This window comes from Lissotriton helveticus, chromosome 6 (genome assembly GCF_964261635.1).
Source record: "Lissotriton helveticus chromosome 6, aLisHel1.1, whole genome shotgun sequence".
In the NCBI taxonomy this organism is placed as follows: domain Eukaryota; kingdom Metazoa; phylum Chordata; class Amphibia; order Caudata; family Salamandridae; genus Lissotriton; species Lissotriton helveticus.
Genome location: NC_136067.1, coordinates 1,489,788,387 through 1,489,808,779, shown reverse-complemented (window position 1 = coordinate 1,489,808,779; position 20,393 = coordinate 1,489,788,387). Strand labels below are relative to the sequence as shown.

Sequence of the window (20,393 nt, the reverse complement as noted above, 5' to 3'; positions counted from 1 at the left end):
GCTCAAAGCAAAGGCCAAGCTGGTTGTGTGTTAATTTGGTAGTCATGAGTTCATTTATTTTTAGTCCTTCCAATCAGTTGTGTCATCTATGAATAAGGCAGGGTCATGGGAAAATGGCTTTTAGCTCCTTATAAACTCTTGTTAAATTATCTTCAAACAAGAAGTTCATGGAGAAGAGATTCCAGATCAGTGAGTCTGGTGAGTTTAATGAGCTCCATAAAAATGTTTTGTTTGACCAGATGTACAATTTGGCTATTGTGCACATTATTGTAAGCTACTGCTCAGCTTGTAGGATGTGATAAACGTTCTAGAACACCTTTCCTCTAAACATACACAGTTCTATCCTGTGTTACTACATTCGTAATTTAAGGTGAAATCAATATCATAATTAATTTTCACTACAGGTGAATGTTTATTGATTTGGATGTTCGCTTGCTTTAGCAAAAACAATATTTGTTTTCCCATGTTCACAGTGATAACTATAGGAATATCTGGAGGTTCTTTGGATGTATTTGTCTGTCAGATGTGAAAATATGTCCATTTTGGAATCTCAGTTTGTGTCTTATCACCAAACCACTGTAAAGTTTTGTCACTACATATTTTTGGCTGTAGTCTCAAACTTAGGGGCCTATTACGATTGTGGATTTCCCGCATCCTTAATACATTTTTAAATATTTAATAATACAATATTAAGTATTATCCATAAAATTATTAATTAATAAATTATTATAATTTTTAATTTAAATTACATTTCTTCCCACCCTATTCCTCTACAAACCCACAACCCGCTGTGGAACTAATATACACAAAAATTAATTACCAATATTAATTATTAAACTATACATTATTAATTATTACATTATTATTTTTTCTAAATGTAAATAAAATGTCTCCCCACCCTATTCCCCTATAAACGCACAACCCGCTACAAAACTAATATACGCAAAAATGAATTAACATAAAATTCATTGTCTTTAAAAAATTGTAACACACATAAAAAAATATTATATACTTTTAACACATAAACTAACATATAATACAATTATTTTTTTCAATATAATGACATTCTATATTATAACATTCTATATTACTTACCTATATGTCGATATTATTTTCAACTATATTATGGCTATTCTATTTTCTGTCCTCTCGATATTTTTGATTCGATATTGTGTCATCTCGATATTTTTGATTCTATATTTTGGGTGTTTACCCAGTCAGACAGCCCAGATGCCCAAAATACTTTTCTATGGGCTTAACAAGCATTGGGCATACCCATTGCTTGTTGGAAGAATAGAAAGAGTCCTTGCCTCCCTTAAACAGCCCACCAAAGTATGCTGCTGGGGCCCATGAGCTACCCACCAGCGCCCACCAGAAACAATTAACCACTGTGTAAATGAACTGTATATAGAAATTATGCTATTTAAAGCCTGCCTCCTTACCTCCTAAGGGATCTTAACTGACACATTAATTTCTTTCTTTTTAGCATTACGATTCCTGAAAAGCTGGAATATTTCATCAACAAATATGCAGAACATTCCCATGATAAGTGGACAATGGAGAAGGTAATCCAAATTAAAAATTATAATTATCACAGAGTTGGTGACTTAATAACAAATAACACAAATGATCTTGAAGATGAGACTACTGTTGTATATAACTAGTAAGAGGGTATAGATGTTGTAGGTGACTTTTGCTGGTCTCTAGAGGGCACCTGTGAGTCGTGAATCTCCGCGAGGACGCCAGTAAACGCCAGAACCGCCGCCGCCATCGGACGCGGCCGTTGCTGCTCTTGCTGGCGCTTTTCGTTTTTTTGCTTTTCGCTGCTGCCTTTGCTGCCGCTCCCGCTGCCCCTGCTGCCCCCCCCCGGGCGATAGATAAGCGGGGGAGAAAAACGACCCGCCATTGGGTGCGGCCGCTGCTGCTGCCTCTTCTGCTTCTTCTGCTGCTGTCCACCCCGGGCGTGAGAGAAAGCAGAGCGGGGGAAGCGGGGAAAGGGCGGGAGAAGGGCAAAAAAGCGGTTAAAGCAGCAAAAAGTGGGCACTAACTGCTGCCCCTACAACTGTCTGCTGCCTTCGCTGTCCTTCACTGTTCGAGGCTGCGGGAACCAATATAGTACGGGCAGTCATGGATTACTACGGTCGTAGCTTGTGTGAGGAGCCATAATTAAGGGGAGTCATAACCGAGGAGACAGTCACTGCAGGCTGCACTAGCGCTGATGCCATTGCGCTCCCCCTTCATTCCACCACTACCGCTACCGCTACTGCTGGAGACAACGCTGGAAGTGTCGAGCCCAATATCAGAGGTTAGTCACGCTGCCAGCGAAAGCAATGCAAGGGTGTGGTGATAGAGCACGCAAGCCAAGAGCCGAAGAATCCCGATAGATTGGCGTCCCGCACTTCTTTGCACACCTAAAAACTTAAACTTGTACTGGCGAATTGCATTCGGGACTTGTGACTTGCCACAGCGACAGCCAGCCACATTGACAGCCACATTGACAGCTCCACGCCAGTAAAAAAGTCTTCCTGGGGGCGCTAGTGAGAGATAGTGAGCTTAGCTGCCGTTAGAGACAGCTGTAAAGTAAGAGCCCGGGGGTAGAAGGCCAGGCGGTTCCGACTAGGTCTGATCTCGCCGGTGGCCTCCCCCTGTGTGATCCGCTCACTCTCTCATCAGCTTCAGCTGTCAAGTTCTAGGCTGTCACTAGCTCTCGCATTTAAAGCCACCTAGTTGGACTGACTGACATCTACACATAATCCAACCACGCACCGACTAAAATGCGCACTAGGAGCTGCCTTCTACTGCAACCAACACACCGCCCTCACAAGTCTGCCAAGCGCCAGAAATCAAAACTGCTATATCCTCAGGCGACAGGTTGCAGTCGCCAATCTCCTTCTCGATTCTGCCCAAAGTAAGCGGAACAAAGGGAAGAGGCTTCAGAATTTTTTCCTAGCACCCCAATGGGAATCCCTGACAATAAAAAGGTCAAAAACAGTCTCAGCAGAGGCTCTGTGCAAACGGCGTTAACGGCCCGCCTTCCGCACACATCAAAAGGAAAAATTAGCGGAATAACTGATATTCGAGAGCATTTTTTCAAGATTGGCCAAGGAAATAGCGCAACACCCCAATTAGCACGCAATAAGACCTTGAAAATACAGCAGCAACGTATAAATTCGTCTGACCCCTCTAACCTACCGTCTCTGTACCCAGAAATAACTGTTCACCGTCAAGCTACTGCCTTGGTTCCTGGCACCAAACTAGGGAATGTACAGGACAGCCTTCCTCTCTCTCCCCCGTTATTACCCTTTCCCCCCCTTATTCCAGACGAACATTGGATGTAGTCAAGTACAACTAAATCACCACTTGCGCTATCACCTGCGCTATCACCCACGCCATCGTCTGTTGTCTTTGTTACATCGCATGCTAATAGCCTCGCCATTGCAAATGACCCCGAGAAAGAAACCACATCGGCTCAACGCGGAAAAGAGAAATTCTATGTTAAAACAGCGGAACCCTCCTCAGCCGATCCAGCCGATTCAATAATCTGGATTTCATCGTCTTGCTCCTTAAATCAACCACCAAAAATACTATCTCAGCAAGAAGTGCAGCCACATGAAAAAACGATAAACATGACAGAGGGCGTTTCAAATGACTACTCTCAAAAATGTAGTCCTCCCTTCCTATCTCATACATCTACCCCAATTCCAAATGGAGCCCCCCATTTTATGCCCTTTAGCAACATCGACTCACTTGAGGCATTACCCAAAGCTCTGTCTGCAAACCCCACCAACAGTAAAACTGTAAATAACGTCAAAGACAAGTGTTTCAACTACGATTCTAAGAAAAATGGAAGAAATTCCCAGTCGGTAAACACTATACAAAGGTCTCCTCAAGCAAGCCCAGGAACATCTAAAACTGAAATGCTGCTTGTAGCCACTAATCAGGCCCTGAATTCTATGGCTATTGCTGCCCATATGCATGCCGATAAACTCGAGACGCAGATAGCTATTCTCCAAATCCTAGCCGATTCTATAATGGGCATTGACAAAAAACTTGAACAATTAAATTCACTGATTCGAAGGGTCCAAAACAACGCGGGTGAAAATCATACCTCCACAGCACACCTAAACCAGAAACTGCTAGCAAACATCACCCCACATTCAAACAATATGCATACCAATTGCATCTGTGAGCCTCTGATAAAAAAACTCGAGACTCTGCCTGAAATAATGTCCGAGCTAATTAAAGATCTAAAGACAAGGCCACAAATAAAATCGCAGAAAGCATGTACTTCAATTCAGCAGAAAACTAGCTTCGTCTCCAATCCCCAAATCCATGTAACACCAGTGAAATCAGGAAACAACTTTCAACATCTTAGCTAGCCCCAGTAATATTAATAACAGCTCAAAACAGGTCCAGCAACAATTAAATATCGCAACAAGCCTTCCTCCTGACCAAGCTTTTGTCGCAACAAACTCTCCTATGCCTTTAAGCGAGCCCAAGCAAGTCCTGAAGGAAGGTACAACGCTGTCGAGAAAAAATAAGAAAAAACTGAAGAAACTAAATAAAGCTAATAAAAAGAATACTGCACTAATACAATGGCTCGGAACAAATGGGAGGAATATTTCGTCAAACAAGGTGGAGGAGCTAGACGAATCAATGGTCCCCCACAAAGGCATTGTTGTTGAAAAATCAAAACCAACTCAATACCCTACACAGAAAACAATAGACCTAAAGGAGGTAAAAGCACCTAAACATAACAGCAATATGAAAATGCCTTGTAGCAACCATCCGTCTCAAAGTGAAAAGTCCATTAAACCTGCCACTAAAAACTCTTCAACCACTACAAACAGAATAAACATGCCCACTGCTGAAGGCATGGGGCACATAAAAAGAGTCTCTAACACAGAAACACCAACATTAAGAGAAAACGAAAGCCAAACCAACAAAGGGGCCGCACAAGAGGAGGTCGGACCTAACAATAAAATATCTTCCCCTCAAGAATCTGTTATAAGCGCTCAGTTAATAAGTACCCATCCCTTGACTTTAAAGCAAACTGTCTTAGAACACCTAGAACACCATGTCAGGGAAAAGCCCCAAACGGATCCTCCTATTGGTGCCCCCAATCGTCCACTTACGCATAAAGCTAATACTAATATACAGGAACCTAGCCTTCTACAGCGACAGAGCAAAAAAGTACTACTCTATCCAGAATATGAATCGCAGGGTCAATGGGACATCCTCAATAGGGGAAACGTTCTAAAACTCTGCCAGAATTTGCCAGGCTTAGAAAACATTAATACAGCAGACATTGAAACAGTGGCTTTTATTGACCCAGCCTGGGGCCAAAAAAATGAGTCAACTCTGGTAATTTTTATCAATCCGGAGCCAGCGGCAATATTAGCTAAAAACTCAAAACAACTGAGTGAATGGGGTATTCGAGTAAGTTCCTACACGTCCCTCAACTATCCGTCCTTCTTAAAAAAAAAACCTGAAACCCCGCTGCCCAACAATACGGGCTCTGACTTAAATGTGGAAGGGAGAAGACAGCAACAACAGCCGATGCTACGGGGCCCAAGACAGGAATTAAAAGCAGCACCCTGGATGGACACTCCACTTCAAGTAATCGCCACAGCTGCAGGAGGTCCACGCAAGTGCATATTTAAAGTAAATAAATCTCATGATTGGTCCTGGCTTTCTAAGGCCTTAGGGTAGAACACCGGCAAGTCAGTCAGAAGGTAAATCAAAATATGACAAAGCTCGATGCTTAAACATTTGCTCGTGGAACATTAGGGGCCTAACCAAAGAGAAAATGTGTCGCACAATTAAGGACCTCCAGGAGCTAAACGACATCCTTGCGATCCAAGAGACTTGGGCCTTGGAGAATACCATCTGGGAAGATTTCACTACATGCAAATCCTTTGCTATTCCCTCTGCAGTAGGCGGTCATGCATCCGGGGGCGTGTTGATCGCCGTAAAGAATTCACTGGACGCAAAATTAGTGACACTCTATAATGGGAAGGGCGATTATATTTTTCTCAGTATCGAGTTCAAGAGCCACGATAAGGGGAAAATAAGGGAAAAAATCATCCTCGGTTGCATCTATCTCCACCCTGTAAAAACTCGCCAGGATGCAACTTTACACACTTTGATTCCCATAATAGAGGATCAGGAAGCTCTATTCCCAAATGATTTGTGGTTGCTAATGGGAGATTTCAACTGTAACCTAATGGACCCGGACCCAAGTCAATCCTTCCAAATAGCACTAGGAAATGAAGAGTGGGCAATTCCGGAGATAAAGTCTCAATACCAACGGAAGGAAGTTGTTGGAATGAGACTTGCAACAAAACTAAATCAATCCGGTCTGTGTGCTCTTAATGGAAGATTTCCCACCGACAATCCTGCAGCCTATACCCATATATCCCCTTTCCGCATGGCTACTTTAGATTACATCTGGATATCTCTTTTCGCTTTTCATCTGGTGCACCAGTTCTCGGTAACGCCATCTGCAGACAGTGATCATGCCATCTTAGTATGTAACATCGCCCTTCGGCCTCAACATCGCCCAATAATTCCCCTGATTGGACGGGAATTAAACCTTCAGAAGGTAAAAAAACTGAGATGGTCCGAGGAGAAACGTGAAGTACTTGAAACAGAGACTGATAATCTTCTTTCCGAACATTGCCAAGATGGGGCTGAGTATTTGGCAGGTCCCTCCTGGGAAACAAGACTGAGTAAATTCAGAGACCAGTTGGCATTAAAAATAACAAGTAGCCCTCCACAGGTGCTCCCGGTTTCGACTATCTTGCTGGAGCAAAAACAAGCTGTAACTCTCTCAAAGAGCAAACTAAATAAGTTGCAACGAGCCCATATGTACAGCGAAAGCCAACATAAATCTCTGAAGAGCGACATATCAGCGGCTCAAAAAGTCTATAGGAAGGCCAGATTCGCCTTACAAAGACAGGAAGAAGAGCATCATTGGGTGGCAGCCTTCGAGATAATTAAAACCAAGGATCAAAGGAAGTTTTGGAATTGGGTGAACGAGGCATCCAAAGCTGCCAAACCTCCGACTGCTACTAATATCTCCCCAGCTGACTGGGAGAAGTATGTCAAAGAGCTGTATACAACATCGGGCGTACCAACTGGCAGTAGGGGCGTTCAACTAACTCTAGACCAGCAAGTCGAGGAGGAAGACACGCCATGTCCTATCAAGATAGCAACTGAAGAAATAGCTGTGGTAATAAGGAAAATGCGCTCTGGGGGCGCTCCAGGCCCCAATGGAATTCCAACACAGGTTTTTAAAGCTGCTGCACAAAAATGGGCTTTGCTGTTGACTCCGTTATTCGAAGATGCTATACTGGGACGTACCATCCCGCATACGTGGCAAGGATCACTTTAGTACCTTTCCATAAAAAAGGTTCCCGCTCTGATCCCGATAATTATCGGATGATAGCTCTACTCGATGTGGACGGGAAAGCCTATGCAAGCATATTGTTGAAAGAACTTACAAATTGGGTGGAATCGAATAATCTAATCCCCTTTAGTCAAACTGGCTTCCGAAAAGGCTGCCACATCGAAGACAACCTGATTTCGTTAGTCCATTTGATGGAGACTACCATAGCTGCAAAAGGCAAATCCCTGTACATGGGATGTATTGATTTCCGCAAAGCATTCAACAGCTTTAGCCGTCCCAAATTATGGGAAAAACTGTCAAAATGGGGAATTCCGCGGGAACTATTAAATGCGCTAATAGCCCTTCACACGGACACATGGGTCAAGGTCAGAGTAACATCAAAATGGACCACCTCTAACAAAATTTTTACAAATAGAGGCCTTAAACAAGGGTGCACCCTCGCTCCACTACTTTTTAATCTGTACCTCGCTGACCTTCCGGAATGGTTAACTGGATCAAGAGCCTTCCCCCCAGGAATTGGCCAAAGCAAAATTCAAATTCTGCAGTATGCGGACGACACGATTCTGCTAGACCAAACTCAGGTGGGCCTCCAAAGGCTGTTCAACTCTTTTGCCCAGTATTGTAAAAACAATATGCTCGAGATAAACGTAGGTAAAACCAAGGCGATGGCAGTATCACCTACGAACACAAAAAAGCTCCTGTGGTTCATAGAGGGGAAGCAATTGGAAACTGTCGCTACATACAAATACTTAGGTGTCTGGATTGACCACAAAGGTAGATGCTCGGTGCATATAACTGAGATGCTGACAGTGGCTCGCCGTCTAGAGGGGGTCTTTTTGAGAACAAAGAACGCCCTACATTCTCAGGATTTTGTCCCATTAATAAAACTGATTAACGCAAAATTTCTGCCCACAATTACTTTTGGAGCAATCATCTTTAAGGACAAACTGAGTAATTGGCTTGATAGAGCGCAATCATCTTGTTACCGCCGGGTCTTTCGATTGCCAAACTCGACTTCCCATGCCCAAATACGGAAAGAATTTTCTCTATCCTCCATGCGTTGGATTATGGCTGCAAGATTCGCTATATATTGCTTAAAAGCGAAACAAGCAAATTCCCATACGCTAAAGAGCTGTATATGGCTGGTCCTCAAAAATCCCGCTTCATCATGGAATAAATATCTAACGTTCTGCCTCAAATCGCTCGAAGCGGGGGACATATGGTCTTCTTCTCTGCCCAACGAAACGAAAGGAAATCTCTTAATCAAGCAAGCAAAAATCCTTTCAAACCAATCGGACACACAACTGGTGCTTAAGCTCCCCCATGGCACTTGGGCCGCCAAATTATATGCTCCAAAAATTCTTCCATCTTATCTTGCATCAGCAATGAAACCGTATATTAAGCACCAGCTAATGAGATTCCGATTTGGCCTAATTCCGCTGAAAGCATACAAGTTTGGGCAAGGATATAAGATAGGAGCCTCCTCCCAATGCCGGTTTTGCAAACGGGGAGAGGAAAACTTAATTCACATTTTGTGCATTTGCCACCAATTGCGGCCACAAAGAATATTCTGGCTGAGACCAATTTGGCGCCTTCTTGGTATCAGGACATGTCAAGAAGCACTTGAGGAATGTATGAGGGGGGATTCGCCTCAAATGGCGACCCGCTTTGTCAAATTCATTACCGAAATTAATTCCATGACTTTTCCCTCTGTGTAATGCCTGAATGTAATTCTTTGCAAGTAACCGATCCCTGACTTTCCTTGTCCTTTTACTTTTCCTTCCCACCCATTTATTGTTTAGTTTCAGTTTTTAACAGTCTCGAATGTCTCTATTACTGTCTTTCATATTTTTGCATATTGCAATGATTTTAAATAATTGTGCAATAAAAACAAACTTATAAACTTATAACTTGTAAGCGTATGGGTTTTACATAATATGCAGAAGAAGATTGCTTTGACCCCCCTCCTCCCATTCACTCCTCTGGCCTTTCTCTCCCCTTCCAGCAGTAGAACAATAAACTACAACCAGCAATGAACACGCTGCACATACACATTCTATAATCCCATTTCTAGACCATTTGCCAGAAAAATAATGAATTTACTGGTAGCATATACATCCTGTGGAAGGTACATTTAATCTCTTTTCATATGACTAGGAGTCCACCACAGTAAAGAAGATGCTTTGTCACCAGCAGTGTTCTGAGCCCACCTCAATGCCAGTTGCAATTGCAATGAAAATGTGGGAGTTGGCTAATTGTGTGTATCACATACTGTTAGCTAACAGTTGGCCTTTGTGAAGTGGCATAAGTTGCCTTTTTCACAGTGCATTGGTCCCTTTGAATAATTAGTTGTCTGCCAACTGTTCTCTATTTGTGAAGATATGAGCATCCCCTTTTTCTCATAATGCATGACAATTTCTAAAGGTAGCCCCACTAGTACAACATACTGGGACCTATTCTCAAAGGTGAATTTAGTTGTGATGTAGGCTTATTGCTGAATTTACCTGTTGTATGCCCAATAGGAATTCACCAAGAGATTCCTGGTAGGTATAACCACATTTTACCTGTTGCAGATCCCTGCCACAAGGGCTGAGTTTTCGGCTTCTGTTAATCCCACTTAGGGGATGGGAAAATGGTTGTTCCAAGGTATGGTTAACCGGGGAAATGTGTGAGCACCCAAAAACATGTTCCTTTGTGGATATATACCTCTCTCTTTCCCCTTCTCCCCTGGGAAACAGTAGAATTTGTACTGCAGCTACAGACTTGTGTAAATCCTGTGCCTGGGTGGGAAGGGAAATGGCTCACCCCTACATTTGGTGGGGCTACTTGTTTCCCTGTTGCACAGGGAAACAAGTTTTACCTGTTGAGAATACTAAAGGTGTGATATGCAGAGAGGATCCTATTTCCCTTGTGTGAAGTTTTCTACTATGGAGAACTCTTTCATTAGAATACCATTCCTGCCGCAAGATGTCCATTTACTATCCCGGAAGTATGCCTGGAAACTAGCGTATGGAGCAACTTTCCGGGTGTTTTGTACATGTCAACAAATGCTGCTACATCTCCCATGTCAAGTAACCATTTATCACTAGGAGGTGAGATAGAGCTGCTCCATTTCTTCAGTGATTTAAAATACCAGTCATCCCAAAATGTGACATGGATGCTAAGCTCTGCACCACTGCCTCCTTGGAATAAGCTTTTGATTTTTTCCTGGTGTTTGAAATATGATGGCTGATATTAACATGTCCAGCAGTGATGGTGGCAGCTTACCTGCAGTGTTTTTTTGTAAGGCAATAAGTAGTGAGAATTATAGTAACGCCAAGCATCCAAGACAGCGACACTAAATTACACAGTTATTGTGACATGTAATGGAAAGCTGTTAAAGACAACAATTATTCTTGTGATGTAAATTGATATTTTTGTTTTATTTCAGTATTTTTTTTGCATTTATAAAGAACATATTTAATTTATAAAAATATACATTTCTGAGTTAAAAAGTGCATGATAAACATGTTAATTTATCAGGTGAAAAAATACAAAAAAAGGGAAAATACAGATTGGGCAACAAAGATGACTCCGATGTTTAATGTTAAATCCCATGAACCCACAATCAGATCCTAAAGAAACTAGGAATCGCAAAGTTACCACATTTTCAAACACCTCGGACTCCGATAGTGCTGGTAGTTCTTCTCCCTATCAAAATCAGGGATATCAATTTAATCAGAGGTCACGACCTACTTTTTTAGGACAGCGCCAACAGAACAGGGGCAATTGGCGACCCCGCTATCGGTCACAATACAGGGGAAGGTACCAACCCCGTCAGTCTTTCCAACAAAGGGGACAATATCAATCACAATACCAGCCCCAGTACCAACCACAATATCAGCCTCACTACCAGGACCATCAACCTCAATACCAAGATCAGCAACCTACGAACCCAAACAGGTATTTGGAAACCCGGAATGCAAGATACTGGAGGGAATGACACCTATACCTATATTTAATCTCAGTAGTCAGACACCCAACCAGGGACTTTATTCACTGTTATCAAAAGGACTTAGTTACGTACCACATTCAGGCTTGAATAAATTTGAATTGTTTAATGATATGCATACCTTTTTCAGAAAAATTCGACTTTTGGAATTTTTCTCTAATACGGAGTTCAACTCAAGAGACAACAATAAGTCAGGTCTAGCGCCTAAATCTATTTTCACACCTACCCTGGAACAAGTGACCCCAGAGATTCGCATTTTCGAACAAACTGTCATGAAAAAATTGACAGTAGCCACGAAGTTTATACCCAATACTCCGTGTAACCTAACTCTGGAGGAGCACAGTGCGTTCAAATTCTTGAAAGAATCCACCACCATCACCATCAAAGGATGTGACAAAGGTGGTGGCATCGCTATTTTGGATACTTCCAATTATACATCTAAAATCAAAAACATGCTTGACGACGCTGTCTTCTATGAAACAATATCAAAAGACCCTACGTCTAAAATCAAACTAAAAATACAAAAACTGACATCGAGGGCTTTAAATAGTGGCTATATATGTCAAAAAGAACACGACTACCTAAATGTGTCTAAACCAAGAATGGCGGTTCTATACAGGACACCAAAGGTCCACAAGAATGAATTAGATCCACCTTTTCGACCCATCGTGAATACCATAGGGAGTGCCACAGAACCGTTGTCCAAATATCTAGACGCCATTTTAACTCCATATATACCTACAATACCGGGCTATGTTAAGGACACGGGTCATATCATTAACCTACTTGAAGGTACTGCATTTAATGAGAAAAGACAGTGGATAGTCACTTTAGACGTCGAGAGTCTATACTCTAATATTCCTATTGCTGGCGCTATTACTGCAACAGAATGGTTCATCGACAACCATGAAGTTGACTGCAATAAGATCTTTATCTTAGATTGCCTTCGCATTGTGCTAGAGGAAAACGTGTTTGAATTTAATGGTAGTCTATACAAACAGAAGAAAGGAGTCAGTATGGGCGCATCTTGCGCCCCTACGATTGCGAACATCTATATGGCGCTATTTGAAAATGCCCATATCTTTAATGAGATCACGCCCTTTTATGAGACCATCCTTCATTGGTCGCGTTACATCGATGATGTGATTTTCATATGGGACGACAATGAGGATATTCTAAATGAGTTTCTATCGTGGTTGAATGCAGCTGATCCTAACCTTAGGTTTACATCTCACATTAGCAACATAGACATGGAATTTTTGGATGTAACCATCAAACATGACCAAGGGCAACTCTATGTAGACTTATTTGTGAAACCTACGGCTCGTAATACGTTGCTTCACTATAAAAGTTTCCACCCCACCACACAAAAAAACAGTATCCCATTTAGCCAATTTTTAAGATTAAGGCGCAACTGCACCAGGCTACAAGACTATGATGAATGCTCAATAGCCATGAAGAAGAAGTTTATAGATCGTGGCTATCCGCACAGGCTTGTTCGGGAATCATTCAAAAGAGCACGGTTCTATGATCGCCAATCAATTCTCCAAGGTAAGAACAGAGAACAAAATGACAAATTGGTGTTCGTCACCAGACACTCGATGCTCAATGACAAACTAAGACAAATCATATGTTCCAACTGGCATCTTTTGAATGTCAACAAATCAAAACAGGAAACTATACCTAAACCCGTTTTCGCTTATAAAAGGAACAAAAATTTAAAAGACATGGTTGTAAGATCAAGATTACCAGATAAGAAGCCATTCACACAAAGGAGTATAACCAGTGAGAATCCAGTGACAGGAAATTACAAATGCGGTACTTGTAAAATTTGTCCACAAGCGATAGAAGGTAAAGACCTTAGTTTCAATAACATCACAATTTCCAATCAAACCATGACCAACTGCAAAACACAAAATGTAGTATATTTAATACTATGTCCATGCAATAGAGGTTATGTAGGTGAAACCTCGAGAACAATCAACAAAAGAATTACAGAACACAAATCTGCAGTGCGCACAAACAAAATTAATGCCCCATTGGTAGCGCACTTCATAGAACATGGACACTCAGCAGAGGATCTTAGATGGTTTATTTTGGAAAGTATAAAACCTAGAACAGGCCTGTGCCCAGATAAGATCCGTAGGAAGAGAGAAGTATATTGGATTTTTTCTCTTGAGACAGCAACTAAAGGTCTGAATTCAGATATTCCCTGGGAACAGGCAATTATCTAACTCAGTATCTAGACAGAAGATCATGTAACCAGCATAAAACTATCTATAATTGAAAAGTCGCTATGGACCATGACAACATAGAGTACCTGGCGAACAGGCAATAATTTATAATAACATTCAGATAAAATATCATATGTCTAGTTATGATCTATCCAGATATAGTAAAGAGGTTGGTTACAATATATGGTCTAGTAATTATTGTCTGACGGCATTATATCCAGATTGTCATGTTGTAAATTTCTCACTTTAGATATAATGACATCTAGCCAGCCATTGGAACTTTGTTACCCCCATGACGCCCCGGTATGATTTATTTGAGATTATATCTATGACCTCTCTATTCAATACAAGTACCGATACCGGCTGGTATCACACACCACTGCACACTAAATTCGGATCCCCCATCAGGTTACATTAATCCATTGGATATAAGTTCCATAAGCACTAACTACCATCGTCCGCCTAATAACGGTTTTCATTTACCACTAAAATATCCAGTTTGGCTTTGGTCAGTATCTTTGCGGTGTGCTAATTGCATGCCGCATCCACGTCCATTAAGACTATTTCGTTTACACCACCATCCTGGCCTCATTTAGAATATCTTACCTTTATTAAATCCAGACTCGCGTGTACTATGACATATGTTGTTTGTACTATTAATGTGCATTACAAGCTGTTTACAACTGAGACACCAAATGTTTCTAGCTGAGAGCTGAATATAATGATGGAACAGATAGGGAAATATCGGCTTCCCCGTAACACAAGCTGGCAAACCCAATAGGTCTGGGCTTGACTGCTTAGAACAATTTCAGTGCATCGGTTAAATCCTAATCCATGGGATATAAGTTCTATAAGAATTATCTACCATCGTCCGCCCTATAACGGCTTCCATTTACCACTAAAATATCCAGTTTGGATTTGGTCAGTATCATTGCGGTGTGCCAATTGCATGCCGTATCCACGTCCACTAAGACTATTTCGTGTACATCACCATTCTGACCTCATTCATAATTTCTTACCTTTATTATATCCAGACTCGCGTGCACTCTGATATATGTTGTTTATACTACTAATGTGCATTACAAGCCGCTTACAACTAATTCATTGGGTAATCGTATACTCGCGATATTGGAGAGTGTTCACATTTAGTAGTTATGTGTTCGAACTACTAAAGTGCCGTCATTGGATATACCGTACTCTCACGAGATCTGGGAGTGTTCGCTTTGAGTAGTTTATTTAGAACTACCAATGCGTTCGTATTGGGCAAGGTTAACTAGGGATTACACGATATGCATCTGTAGTATTTGTGCTAGGAATCACACGCTTTTTCAATTAGCAACCACACTGGGCGCTGATTGAAACAGCATTATATAAACCTCGTGTTATTCAGATCTCGTTCCTTTCGGCACGACCATCACGATGGACCAGCTCTGACTCCCGGTTATATTAGGCAACTTACAATCAACAAGGTATGTTTAGTACACCTAGGCACATCGTATAATAGATATATTCATATTATTAACACGCTCATATATAATAACACCATTCCCTCTGTTTCCCCTTGTTTTGGACACCTACGTCACGTACAGTTTAATCAGAAGACTACCTACTTACGTGGCCCTACTTTCACTGAATCCATATCAAGGATAAGGTCACTGTGCCTGTAGGTATGTATGGCCACTTAGTTTTAATACATAGGTCAACACGCTTTCGTATGTTTACCACTGACTAAACCTGATGTTGTCCATCTTGTTGAATTCAACAGTTATCTAGAGAGCTGAGTTGTCTCAGAGGTTTAAAGACAGGAATCAATACCTAAAAGGAGCTATAGTAGGTAAATATTATCATTTCAACCTTTCAGGCCTATAGTATTAACATCATACACCGCAAATATACTACTAGTCACTAAATAGCAATACCCTTATTTTTTCCAGTAGGCTATATCATACCTACAACGTGTATCAGTCTCTCATTAAGTGTACACTCTTCTTCTGTCAACAAAGAATAATAAGACAAGGTAACTTGAACTATTTTTTTGCTTTGTTTCTCTGAGGTCTGCAATAGTTCATATCCTAGATAACTATGTGGCCCCTAACACCCCCCCCCCCCTGTATATTTCATTTACCTTTCACCCTGCATTCATTAAGGCATAACCAGTCTGCCACTGACCCCTCTGCTCAATACCCTTTTAATCAAGATGGCGATGTAAGCAAGTGCCCGCAGAGAAACACCAAGGTTGTTTATACAATAATTAGGTATATATGTAATACAGCCAGAATGGATGTTAAAAATGGTTTTTCCCTTTGTTTAAAGAATAAAGAAAAAGATAAACCTCAAGAGTTGCCCATAACGAACATCAACAGCATAATAGTGCACCTTAAACAATCCTATGTAAGTAATTCTTAGAACAATACCTCTCAAAAATTTTTTGTTGCCTTATGTAGAAGAATGAGATAATGAATCATACCCATCCATTTGTCAGAATGGTCAGTTATATAAAAAATATAAAAAATATCTATAGCCTCACCGCTTTACTCTCTTAGCTTCACTCTTTGAATACAACGTATAGTCTTATCTCTCTCTATTTCCTAATCTTGGCTAATACTTTTTGGATCTACTAGATCACTTTTTTGCTCTGAGTAGAAGTTAACTAAAAATAACTAAAAATATAAAAAGATCCGTTGTATAGTGTATGACATACACATACTCATGTGACCATAGATGTGATTCAAAATTGACAATGTATATTTGATGTATTACCTTGATAGCTGCCTTTATTATGTTTAAATATCAAAATAGGATCACGATATCAAGATAGTTATAATGAAGGATTTTGACCTAGACCCAAGACGTACATATTATATAGAGTATGAAGAGACAAACTATTAAGAGTTTTATATTATGTGACATGTTTTTTCAATTGTTTTCCTTAGTGTTGTGTTTATGTTTTCACTGCAAATTGACGGACTCCTGAAGAAGGCTAATGCCGAAACGCGCGTAGAGTCCCATCTACCGCTTTGCTTAATACAATCAAGCCCTATTTAACATCGGAGTCATCTTTGTTGCCCAATCTGTATTTTCCCTTTTTTTGTATTTTTTCACCTGATAAATTAACATGTTTGTCATGCACTTTTTAACTCAGAAATGTATATTTTTATAAATTAAATATGTTCTTTATAAATGCAAAAAAAATACTGAAATAAAACAAAAATATCAATTTACATCACAAGAATAATTGTTGTCTTTATCAGCTTTCCATTACATGTCACAATAACTGTGTAATTTAGTGTCGCTGTCTTGGATGCTTGGCGTTACTATAATTCTCACTACTTATTGCCTTACAAAAAAGTTCTCATATGTTTCCCTACAAGTAGTGAATGTATCATTAGTAGGGGTCCCCCTTCTTTACGAATAAGCTTACCTGCAGTGACCTCTGAAGACAAGAGGGTCCATATTCTTTAGGGTCGGGGCTTGACTTTGTTGTGGGGTCGGTATTGACAACTTGTTTGAATCTTATGAGGTTGCTTTACAGATGAACAGGATCCCTGAGGAGGAATGGGGGGGCGTGCCCTGTGGAAGCACATCCCTAGCAAGCGGAGGGATATGCGACTGGCCCTAGAGAAGGGGGCCAGGATGAAGTACCTCCCCAAGAAGGAAGCCCTTTTTTAGAAAGTTAGGTCTTACTCCACAGAAGTATAGGCAGAAGTTTGAGGAGAGTCAGAAAACGGCTCATCAGACCTGGGGACCCCCTTTGCAAGCACAGGATGGCTGGGTGAAGGGCAGTGAAGTAGATTATTCTCAGAGGCTGTATACTTTGATTACAAAGAAGCACATTTTCAGTCTTTGTTTTGTGGACCTACAGCAACACCTGATTGATAGTAAGCTCCCTGACCCCTGGTACCTTGCTGAGGAGGCAGGTTACCGGGTCAGCACCAGGTTCCACAAACATTTATCTGAGGTAGGATCACCACAAGGGTGGACAAGGTTCCCACCAGATGAAGGTGGGGGAGTTCCCTAAAGGCCCTAAAAATAATTCCGTGGGTCAGGACTCCCAATCCGCAACTGAGAAAAAGAAGAAGTGGTACCCTGACAATAAGTCCTCAGGGAAGGCCCCTCCCCCAAGTGCTATAAGTGCCAGCAGAAGTGAACTTCAAGCGGGATGCCATGTGTGCCAAGCAAACACAGACCTCCGCAGGTGAGCAGTCACTGGGGCTGGCTAGTGTAGAGCTTGAGGAGGAAGTTGTCTTTATTGGGGGAATGGGGGGCAGCGTAGAAGTTACCCTAGTGTCCCTGGGTGACCCGAGAGATGGTGCAGAGAACTCACATGCCTAGTAACACTAGGAAATATAGGGAACGGGTCACTGTCAATGGACAGAGGCTGAAGGCACTGAGAGACACTGAAACTAGCAAAACAACTGTAAGATGTCATCTGGTGACCTCAGAGTATTGCAGCCAACACCCTGACAAAGATTTTGGTTGCTGCTTGACTAGGGTTAACACCCCAGTCGACCAACAACTAATTTCTTATGGACCTTTTAGGTATCTATGGGCATATGCATCAAAATTCGGTAAAACAAGTCCTTATTAGCGAAAAATAAGGAATCTCTAATAAGGAGTCGCATACCGCGATGCATCAACAGATTCGGTATTAAATACCGAATCGCTAAAAATCGTTAAATAATTCGGAAAACACGCTTGCGAGACTCCAAATCAAAGATTAGCAAATACCGAATGGGTATTTGCGATTTCGGTATTAGCGAATTCACTAAAAAAGAAAAATCGCATCGGAAGCAGGTTGATGACATCACAACCAGGAAGTAACACAGCCCATGCTTCATTTAGTGCCCTGAGGAGCTCAGAGGAGGAGGCAGAGCACAGGAGCTGAGGAGTGAGACAGTGACAGCACAAACCAGCTATTGATCAGACAACCAGGGTGGAGAGGGATGCACCCCAGGACAAGGAGACGCCCAGGAAGAGAAAGCCAAAGTTTTCGGACAAAGAACTTGAACTGCTCATCGAGGGGGTGAGCAGCAAACACGACAAGCTTTTTGGCAAGCTGTCCCTAAAGCTGCCAGAGGCAGAGAAGCGCAAAATGTGGCTGCGCATCAAAGAGAGAGTCAATGCTGTAGGAGTCACCCACCGAAGGATTGACGATTTGAAGAAGAGGTGGTATGACCTCAGGAAGAGGGCAAAGGAGAGGATAGAGGAAAGGGTGAAAGATGCAGCTGGCACAGGAGGGGTAACATCCAGCGTCACTCCAAACACAGCCCTTGAGGACCTCGTTGAGTCTACAATTGAGCCAGAAGCTGTTGTGGGGGTCACCCAATTGGACACTTCCGGCGCTGTAGCAGGAGGAGAAGGTAAGATGCATGCCAGCGCAGATATGCAGCGTGTTGTCCACCCCTGCCCATTGCCCCAGGCCAAACACAGTACATATGTAGCCGTGCCTAACGCATATCCCCTCACCAGAGTGTTGCATCATGGGAGTTGTAGTCATATCATGAAAGAGTGCATGTCTCACCCCTAATGTAAATGGAATGAAACCAGCAGCACAGGGCCAAATGTCAGTACAAAATGTCCTTTATGTAGATGAAAGTATGCAAAACAGATACATCATGGCAAAATAATAACAATGCACTGTTTCACACACAGATGCATCACCCCTTGATTCAGATGACAGCGGACGCCTCGTCATCTCTGAAACCCCAGTGGTGACCGATGATGAGACCCCGCAGGGACGTGAACCCACAACACCACCATCACCACCGCCACAACCATCACCTCCAACCCCACCACCACCACCACGTCGGACAACCCCACCACCACCACCACGGCGGACAACCGCACCACCCCCACCACCGCGGACAACCCCACCACCACCACCACGGCGGACACCTACACAAAGCCGCAGGGCAAATGTCTCCTCCCTGCAGGTGACAGAGGCAGAGCAGAGGCCAGCAGCCACAAATGTCCCCCAACAGACAGTCGTTACTCCGAACGCCCAAGCACCAGCACGTGTCCGAGTCCGACAGCGGGCCAGACCCCTGGGTAGAGCTGCAGAGAGATCTGATGATCCAACACATGGATACGGAGTGGTTGAGACACGGATGCTGCGTGTCCAGCGCCTGCAGGGGAGACACATGGGTGCTATTAACATCAACATTACAAAATTGACAAACAAAATTGGCACCATGACTGACGCTATGCATGAGATGACCACAGCCGTTGCTGAGGGCAACAGAGACATCAAACTGTGCCTGCAGAAACTCACACGTGCTGTAATTGCAAGCCAACAGAGCAAGCGCCGGAGGCATCGGCAGAACATGCTCCATTCCAATGCCTCCATTAGGGCCATCACTAAGCTGTTCAACAGCACAGCTGTGCTTTCGCGCAGATCTGTGTCCCTACAGGTAAACTTGGGCCATTATTGCAGGGATGTGGCAAAGTCCTTAGAGAGAGTGACCACTGCAGTGGAGCATCTGCTGTCTGGGGGGACTTTCAGTGCCAGCAGTTTGGGAGGGGAGGAGGGGGAGTGAGGCTGCTTCAAGCGTGAGCAGCATCTCTGTTCCGGAGGCCAGCGAGAGGAGGCGCAGTGCGCGCAGCACCACAGCCACAGAAACACATTGCGGCGATGTGGAGGAGTCACGGGACAGGAGGCTAGGGGTACGAGGCAAGCGCAAATAGCCATGTTCCATTGGCTCCCTGGCCATGGTGACGTAACCATGGGCCAACTATACTGCAACATGATACACCCGTG

General features: G+C 42.6%; 1 protein-coding gene across 1 annotated transcript in view; it reads left to right on the top strand.

Annotated features, from left to right (window-relative positions):
• The window catches only part of RYR2 (ryanodine receptor 2), a 3,071,198-nt gene that overhangs the window by 1,506,082 nt on the left and 1,544,723 nt on the right, over positions 1-20,393 (top strand). Inside the window, exon 50 of the mRNA XM_078648003.1 lies at positions 1,487-1,565. Coding sequence (XP_078504129.1) covers positions 1,487-1,565 — 79 coding nt within the window. The remainder of the gene's footprint in view (positions 1-1,486; positions 1,566-20,393) is intronic.